The following is a 10,000-nucleotide window of genomic DNA, read 5'->3' on the forward strand; positions in this document are numbered from 1 at the left end:
CTAGGTTCACTATCTAACTACCTACCTAACGCTAACCCTAACCTAACTAAATAACTATCTAACTACCTACCTAACGCTAACCCTAACCTAACTAAATAACTAGCTAACTACCTACCTAACGCTAACCCTAACCTAACTAAATAATTAGCTAACTACCAAACTAATTACCTACCCAACTAACTACCAAACTAATTAACTACCCAACTAACTACAAAACTAATTAACTACCCAACTAACTATCAAACTAATTAACAAACTACCTACCTAACTACCAAACCAACTAACTAATTCAGATTCAGATTCAGATTCAGAAAACATTTATTGCCATTATGCTTGACACATATAGGAATTTGTTTTGGCATTACAGTAGGTGCGTTTATGCTTTTTTCACATGTGTACATGAACAAAAACAAATGCAAAAACAGGACAACACAGGACAGACAGTGCTTCAAGGGTCCAATATAACAATTAATTACCTAATAATTACCTAATTTAAACTAATTTACCTTACTATATACCTACCTACTTAAATACCTATCTAACAAACTACCTAACTAACTACCTAACTAATTAACTAACTAACTAACGAACTAACCAACCAATGAACTAACTACTAACTACCTAACAATGTATCTACCTAACTAACTAATTAACCAACTACCTACCTAACTAGCTAACTACCTTACCTAACTAACTACCTACCTAACTATCTAATTAACCATCTATCTAACTAACTATCTACCTACCTACCCAACTAACTAACTACCCAACTATCTACCTACCGACTAACTACCTTGCCTAACTAACTACCTACCTAACTAACTACCTTACCTAACTACCTAATTAACCATCTACCTAACTACCTACCTACCTAACTACCTACCTAACCTAACTAAGTACCTACCTAACTATCTACCCAACTAACTACCTACCCACTAACAACCTTGCCTAACTAACTAACTAACTAACTACCATACCTAACTAACTACCTACCCAACTAACTACCTACCTAACTACCTACCTGACTAACTACCGTAGCTGACTAACTACCACCCCAACTAACTACCTACCTGACTCCTCAACTAACTAACTACCTAACTAACTACCTTACCTAACTAACTACCTACCCATCTAACTACTTAACTAACTATCCAAGTATCTAGCTAAGTACCTAACTAACTATCTACCTTAGCTAACTACCTAACTACCTACCCAGCTACCTACCTACCTACCCAACTAACTACCTACCGAACTACCTACCTAACTACCAAAATAACTACCTAACTACCTACCCAATTAACTACCTACTTAACTAACTATCTAAATGCCTACCTAACCACCTACCTAATTACCTACCTCTCCAACTACCTACCTAACTACCCAACTAAATACCTACCTAACTAACTACCCAACTAACTAGCTACCTACCCAACTAACTAACTAACTAACTAACTCCCTACCTACCTAACTACCCAACTAACTAACAACTTAAATACCCAACTAACTACCTACTACCCAACTAACTACCTACCTAAATACCTTCCTAGCTAACTACCTACATACCTACCTACCCAACTAACTACCTACCTACCTACCCAACTAACTACCTACCTACCTACCTACCCAACTAACTACCTACCTACCCAACTAACTAACTAACTACCTATCCAACTAACAACCTACCCAACTAACTAACTAACTACCCAACTAACTACCTACCTACCTAACTAACTACCCAACTAACTAACTAACTAACTAACTACCTAACTACCCAACTAACTCCCTACCTACCTAACTAACTACCCAACTAACTACCCAACTAATTAACTAACTAACTCCCTACCTAACTAACTACCCAACTAACTAACAACCTAAATACCCAACTAACTACCTACTTCACCTACCACCCAACTAACTACCTACCTACCTACCTACCCAACTAACTACCTACCTACCCAACTAACTAACTACCTATCCAACTAACAACCTACCCAACTAACTAACTAACTACCCAACTAACTACCTACCTACCTAACTAACTACCCAACTAACTCCCTAACCACCTACCTACCTACCTAACTAACTACCCAACTACCTACCTGCCTACCTACCTACTGCCTACCTACCTACCTGCCTAACAGAAGCATGCATGAGGACGGGGAGAGGTACGTACTGGGCGGAGGCTCATCCTCCTCGTCCTCATCCGAGTCTTCATCCTTATAGAGGACGGGACCGTCTGAGTCGCTGTCCTCCCCCTGGTGGTGGTGGTGGTGGGCCTGCGCCTCCTCCTCCTCCTCCTCCTCGCTGCTGGTGGGACCCTCGGGGATGATACTGACGCCGGGCTCGCCCACCAGACACCTCCTACTCCTGGGCTCCAGCTCCGGCTGGGGGACCTCCCCGTCATACTCCTCCTCCTCCTCCTCCTCATCCTCCTCCTCCTCCTCCTCTGAGTAGTCATCCTCAGCCCTGAGGGAGAGGGAATGAGAGAGAGAAGAGGGGAGGAGAGAGAGATCAGAGGGAGAAGAGGGGAGGAGAGAGAGATCAGAGAGAGAAGAGGAGAGAGATCAGAGAGAGAAGAGGATTGATGGATATCTACCTACCTACACACCTAACTACCTACCTATATACTGTATCTACCTACCTATATATCTACCTACCTACCTACCTACCTATATCTACCTCTCCTTCTCCCCCACCGCCCTACCCGTACCCTCCGATCCTCATCCATTGTTCCCCTCACTGTCCCACCCTCAAAACTCAAAGGCTTCGGTCACCGTGCCTTTTCACGAGCCGCACCCCGCCTCTGGAACTCTCTCCCTCAACCACTCAGAGACTCACCCTCACTCCTCACTTTTAAATCCCACCTCAAAACCTACCTGTTCTCCCACGCCTACAGCCTCCCCTACCCCTAGCCATCTCCCCCATCCCTGCCACCCCCGCCCCCCCCCTGGACATGCATACAACCTCCCCTATCCCTAACCATCTCCCCTCACCCTGCCACCCCCCTCCCCCCATGGACATGCATACAACCTCCCCTTCCCCGTTCGTTACCTCTGTGTTCTATGTGCTCATGTTATCTGTTGCTTGTTGTTTCTGTGTTTTCCGTTTTGCCCATATTGTCAGCGTCTTTGAGCCTCGGAAAAGCGCTATATAAATCAAATGTATTATTATTATTATTATTACCTACCTACCTATATATTTACCTACCTACACACCTACCTACCTACCTATATATCTACCTACCTACCTACCTATATATCTACCTACCTATATATCTACGTACCTACCTACCTACCTATATATCTACCTACCTACCTACCTACCTATATATCTACCTACCTACCTACCTATATATCTACCTACCTATATATTTACCTACCTACACACCTACCTACCTATATATCTACCTACCTACGTACCTACCTATATATCTACCTACCTACCTATATATCTACCTACCTACCTATATATCTACCTACCTACCTATATATCTACCTACCTACCTATATATCTACCTACCTATATATCTACGTACCTACCTACCTATATATCTACATACCTACCTACCTACCTATATATCTACCTACCTACCTACCTACAGTGCCTTGCAAAAGTATTCACCCCCCTTGGCTTTTTACCTATTTTGTTACATTACAACCTGTAATTTAAATGTTTTTTTAATCAGAATTGTATTTGATGAATCTGCACAAAATAGTCTTAGTTTTGAAATTAAATAAAAAAAAGATTTAAAAAAAATAAAGAACTGAAAATTGGCATGTGCATATGTATTCACCCCCTTTGTTATGAAGCCCCTAAAAAGTTCTGGTGCAACCAATTACCTTCAGAAGTCACATAATTAGTGAAATGAAGTCTACCTGTGTGCAATCTAAGTGTCACATGATCTGTCAGTATATACACACCTTTTCTGAAAGGCCCCAGAGGCTGCAACACCTAAGCAAGAGGCACCACCAACCAAACACTGCCATGAAGACCAAGGAACTCTCCAAACAAGTCCGGGACAAAGTTGTTGAGAAGTACATGTCAGGGTTGGGTTATAAAAAAATATCCAAATCTTTGATGATCCCCAGGAGCACCATCAAATCCATCATAATCAAATGGAAAGAACATGGCACCACAACAAACCTGCCAAGAGAGGGCCGCCCACCAAAACTCACGGACCGGGCAAGGAGGGCATTAATCAGAGAGGCAGCACAGAGACCAAAGGTAACCCTGGAGGAGCTGCAGAGTTCCACAGCAGAGACTGGAGTATCTGTCCATAGGACCACAATTAGCCGTACACTCCATAGAGCTGGGCTTTATGGAAGAGTGGCCAGAAGAAAGCCATTACTTTCAGCTAAAAATAAGAAGGCACGTTTTGAGTTTGCAAAAAGGCATGTCAGAGACCCCCAAAATGTACGGAGGAAGGTGCTCTGGTCAGATGAGACAAAAATTGAACTTTTTGGCCATCAAGGAAAACGCTATGTCTGGCGCACACCCAACACATCCCATCACCCCAAGAACACTATCCCCACAGCCATCCCCATGGTGGTGGCAGCATCATGCTGTGGGGCTGTTTTTCAGCAACAGGGACTGGGAAACTGGTCCGAGTCGAGGGAAAGATGGATGGTGCTAAATACAGGGATATTCTTGAGCAAAACCTGTACCAGTCTGTAAGTGATTTGAGACTAGGACGGAGGTTCACCTTCCAGCAGGACAACGACCCCAAGCATACTGCTAAAGCAACACATGGGTGGTTCAAGGGGAAACATATGAATGTGTTGGAATGGCCTAGCCAAAGCCCAGACCTCAATCCAATTGAGAATCTGTGGTCAGACTTGAAGATTGCTGTTCACAAGCACAAACCATCAAACTTGAAGGAGCTGGAGCCGTTTTCCCTTGAGGAATGGGCAAAAATCCCAGTGGAAAGATGTGGCAAGCTCATAGAGACTTATCAAAAGTGACTTGCAGCTGTGATTGCCACAAAAGGTGGCTCTACAAAGTACTAACTTTAAGGGGGTGAATAGTTATGCACATTGACGTTTTCTGTTATTTTGTCCTATTTGTTGTTGTTTGCTTCACAATAAAAAAAAATCACATCTTCAAAGTTGTAGGCATATTCTGTAAATTAAATGATGCAAACTTTCAAACAATCCATTTTAATTCCAGGTTGTGAGGCAACAAAACATGAAAAATGCCAAGGGGGGTGAATACTTTTACAAGGCACTGTACCTATATATCTACCTACCTAAGTCGCACTTTTTTTCATAGTTTTACATTACCGTCTACAGCCGCGAGAGGGCGCTCTGGGCTTGTGACAATGTTATGCTGCTCCTGTACCACTGAAGAATTAACTTAAACATTAACGGGAGCTTGGTGAACTTGTTTACTGGTAACTTGCTTGTTGGACTAGCTGGCTTGTTATGTTAATTTAGCCTATTCAGCCTCCCAGGTATGTCCTTTATGCTATTGTGTAGCTGAATAACTGTTAATGTGTACGTTAACATACCGGACACCTATTCAGCCTGTTGTTCTGTGTGCTATTGTGTAGTTGAATAACTTGCTTTTCCAGATTAAATGTCTTTTCTTGGTCTTGGATTTTGTGAAATACATTTCTAAATAAATGCGACTTATAGTCCAGTGCGACTTATATGTGTTTTTTTCTTCATGGCGCACTTTTTACTGGTGCGACTTATACTCCTGAGCGACTTATAGTCCGGAAAATATGGTATATACTGTATCTACCTACCTACACACCTAACTACCTACCTATATATCTACCTACCTACCTACCTACTAGGGCTGCACGATTTTGGGGGAAAAAATCTAATTGCGATTATTCTGACAGATATTGCGATTGCGATTGCGATTTAATTTGCGATTCATTTTTTTTAAAGAGGTTTTTGTAAAGTGCGGCCATATCTCCGGCTAGGAAGGTCGTATCAACGTGCAGTTTGTTTGTACGTCTTCAGGGGACTTAGGAGCACAAATTGGCTCCTGTCTCTAGCAGCCCCACAGCCCGAGTTACGAGTGAAAGAACTACATGAAACTTACGTTGGGTTGCTTTAAAGTGAAGCGTCAGTTTAATAGATTTAAAACATTTGATGGAGCATTACTAACCTGACTCAGATGGTTTGTTTCACACAACCACCTAGGAAAGCTTCATTGGAAGCTGTTTGAAAAAGGGCAGGTACTTTAAAAAATACTTGGCATTGGATGAATCTGTCTATCACCTTCTATCATGGGCTAATTTCAGAGACCCTTACCACATGATACCATCAAACTGTTAACTGCTCTAATTCTAATGCAAGGATGAGAACTTAAAAGATATGAATTGAAACAACATATTTATTTTATGGGTTTTTTAAACAGCTATGATTTTGTTTCTCTCAACAAGTGTCCAAATGTTTTAACAATTCCAATATGAAAATAAAATAGGACCTTTCTACAAACAAGGTTATTCAATTATGGCTCAGGAGCAGTATCTAAATATTGCACATACTGCAATCAAGTTAAATAAAGTGATAATAAAAATGTCCAGTAAAAAAGAATAGGTCCTTTCTGTAAACATTGAAATAGATAAAGCAGGAAAGTATACCGTTTGCAGGCAACTTTTCAACTCAAAGTCGTAATGTATGAAGTGCACGGTGAGACTGAGATACGGCTCGGTCGTCCTGCCCGACAGATCGGTTGTTGCATAGTACTCCACATTTTTTCAGCTCCGTCTCAAGTATCTTCCTACATTCCGCATAGGCCTACGTTTCTGGGATGGCCACATGACTAAAGTACGTGCGGGAGGGAACCGCATATCTTTTATCCAGCGTTTGGATTAGTTTTTTTTTAAACCCTTCGTTGCTCACAGTGTTAATAGACACCATGTCTTTAGCGAGGTAGTGCGTGATGGAATTGGTTATTTCACGATGCCTTCGTGAGCCCGTTTCATACGGCGTAATAGCCGCAAACGACTCTAAAACACTAGGTTGCTTAACGTTAGACTGGGCTACGGGACTTTCACTTAACTCTCCGTTTCTGACCGTACACTCGTCATAGAGCTGCCTGTGATACTTTTTCAAGTGCTGATACAGGTTTGTGGTGTTGCCTTTGGATGTAGCGATTGTTCCACGACAGGTTGTGCGCAACACTCCTAAACCCGAAATACTTCCATACAACAGAAGTGCTGTTTTTGAAGCGATTTATCCACACCATTAATGTTGCTAGCTACTGAAACGTCTTCACAGATTCACACGTGGGCGTTTCACGTGCAGTGTTGTTGTATAATAAGGCGTGTGCGTTCATTGACGTTGAATCCGACGTGCTGTATAACGTATCCCAAATCGCAGGCTTTGCGATTTGCGAATCGCATCATCTTTTACATTACATTTTTGGCATTTAGCAGACGCCTTATTCCAAAGTGACTTACAATCAATACATTTGAATGCTAAGCATGTGAATCATCAGTCCACCATTCGTGGCAGGAAGAGTAATCTAGCTCAGGCCCGGGGCCATTGATAGAAGGAGAAACCTTCTTCTACCACCTTCTTCTACCACCTTCTTCTATTTTTTTATAATACTGGAGGAACAGATAAACAGTACAAAGGGGGCGATAGAAGATCTTAGGGAAACAGTAGAGGGGAAAGCGGACGTCTTTAGGAGACGTAGTGCTGAGGGGCAGAAGATGTCTCAGGAGGAGCAGTTAAGGTGTAATCTGAAGAGATGGAGGTCTTCAGTCTACGACGGAAGATGGGTAGTGACTCTGCCGTTCTGACAGCCGTGGGGAGCTCATTCCACCAGCCAGAGTTGTGAAGAGACGTGATCGGGCAGCACGACTGCTGTGCAGAGGTGGTGGGGCCAGTCGGCCAGGCGAGGTGGAGGAGCGGAGTGAGCGGGCTGGAGTTTGGGGGGTTACCATTTCCTTCAGGTAGGCAGGGGCTGTCCCTTTAGCTGCCTGATATGCAAGCACCAGGGTCTTGAATCTGATGCGAGCTGCTATCGGGAGCCAGTGCAGGGTGCGAAGGAGAGGGGTGACATGAGAGTATTTGGGGGAGGTATTTGGGGAGGTCGAATACCAGACGTGCAGCAGTGTTCTAGATGAGCTGCAGAGGTCTAATGGCGGAGGCGGGGAGACCAGCCAGGAGTACGTTGCAGTAATCCAGGCGGGAGATGACCATCATCTCAAATCGCGATTTCGATTTAAAATCGATTAATCGTGCAGCCCTACTACCTACCTACCTATATATCTACCTACCTACCTACCTACCTATATATCTACCTACCTACCCACCTACCTACCTATATATCTACCTACCTACCTACCTACCTACCTACCTATATATCTATCTACCTACCTACCTACCTACCTACCTACCTACCTACCTACCTACCTACCTACCTATATACAGTTAGGTCCATATATATTTGGACACAGACAGAATTTGTGTTATTTTAACTGTTTACCAAAACATCTTCAAGTTACAGTTATATAATGAATATGGGCTTAAAGTGCAGACTCTCAGCTTTAAGGTAAGGGTATTCACATCCAAATTGAAGGAAGTGTTTGGGAATTACAGCTCTTTAATATGTAGCTCCCACTTTTTCAAGGGACCAAAAGTCATTGGACAATTGACTCAAAAGCTGTTTGGGCCAGTGTGGGCTATTCCTTCATTATTTCTTTATCAATTAAGCAGGTAAAAGGTCTGAGTTGATTCCAAGTGTGGCATTTGCATTTGGAAGCTGTTGATGTATACGCACAACATGCAGTCAACAGAGCTCTCAATGCAAGTGAAACAGGCCATCCTTAGGCTGCAAAAACAACCCAAAAATCCATCAGAGAGATAGCGAGAACATTAGTAGTGGCCAAATTAACAGTTTGGTACATTCTGAGAAAAAAATAACGCACTGGTGAGCTCGGCGCCACAAAAAGGTCTGGACTTCCATGGAAGACAAGAGTGGTGGATGATCACAGGATCCTTTACATGGTAAAGAAAAACCCCTTCACAACATCCAGTCAAGTGAAGAACAGTCTCCAGGAGGTAGGCATATCATTATCCAAGTGTACCATAAAGAGAAGACTTCACATGAACAAATACAGATGGTTCAGGAAGCCATTCATAAGCCTCAAGAATAGAAAGGCCAGATTAGACTTTGCAAAAAAACATCTGCCAAAAGCCAGCCCTGTTCTGGAGCAGCATTCTTTGGACAGATGAAACTCAGATCAACCTGTATCAGAATGATGGGAAGAAAAAAGTATGGAGGCTCATGATCCGATGCATACCACATCATCTGTAAAAAAAACGTGGAAGCAGTGTGATGACATGGACATGCATGGCTTCCAAGGGCACTGTGTCACTAGAGTTTATTGATGATGTTCTGTCTGCTCAGATTCAGACAAATTCAGCAAAGTTGTTTGGATGGCGCTTCACAATACAGATGGACAATGACCAAAAGCATACTGCATAAGCAACCTAGGAGTTTTTTAAGGCAAAGAAGTGGAATATTCTGCAATGGCCAGTCAATCACCTGATCTCAACCCGATCTAGCATGCATTTCACTTGCTGAAGACAAAACTAAAGGCAGAAAGACCAACGAACAAACAACAACTGAAGACTGCTGCAGTAAAGGCCTGGCAAAGCATCACAAAGGAGGAAACCCAGCATCTGGTGATGTCCATGGGTTCCAGACTTCAGGCAGTCATTGCCTGCAAAGGATTCTCGACAAAGTATTAAAAATGAACATTTTATTTATGATTATGTTAATGTGTCCAATTACTTTTGAGCTCCTGAAAATAGGGGACTGTGTATAAAAATGGTTGCAATTCCTAAACGTTTCATACAATATTTTTGTTCAACCCCTTGAATTAAAGCTGAAAGTATGCACTTCAATTACATCTCGATTGTTTCATTTCAAATCCATTGTGGTGCCATACAGAGACAAAATTATGGAAATTGTGTCACTGTCCAAATACTTCCAGACCTAACTGTATATACCTACCTACCTACCTACCTAT

At 42.5% G+C, this 10,000-nt stretch overlaps 1 protein-coding gene across 1 annotated transcript in view; it reads right to left on the minus strand.

The window, feature by feature from the left end:
- Nucleotides 1–10,000, minus strand: part of phactr4b (phosphatase and actin regulator 4b) — a gene marked incomplete at both ends in the record, with an annotated part of 29,243 nt that overhangs the window by 5,283 nt on the left and 13,960 nt on the right. Inside the window, one exon of the mRNA XM_080541109.1 lies at nucleotides 2,174–2,466. Coding sequence (XP_080397235.1) covers nucleotides 2,174–2,466 — 293 coding nt within the window. The remainder of the gene's footprint in view (nucleotides 1–2,173; nucleotides 2,467–10,000) is intronic.

Source organism: Nansenia antarctica (assembly GCF_963989245.1).
Source record: "Nansenia antarctica genome assembly, chromosome: 10".
NCBI lineage: Eukaryota > Metazoa > Chordata > Actinopteri > Argentiniformes > Microstomatidae > Nansenia > Nansenia antarctica.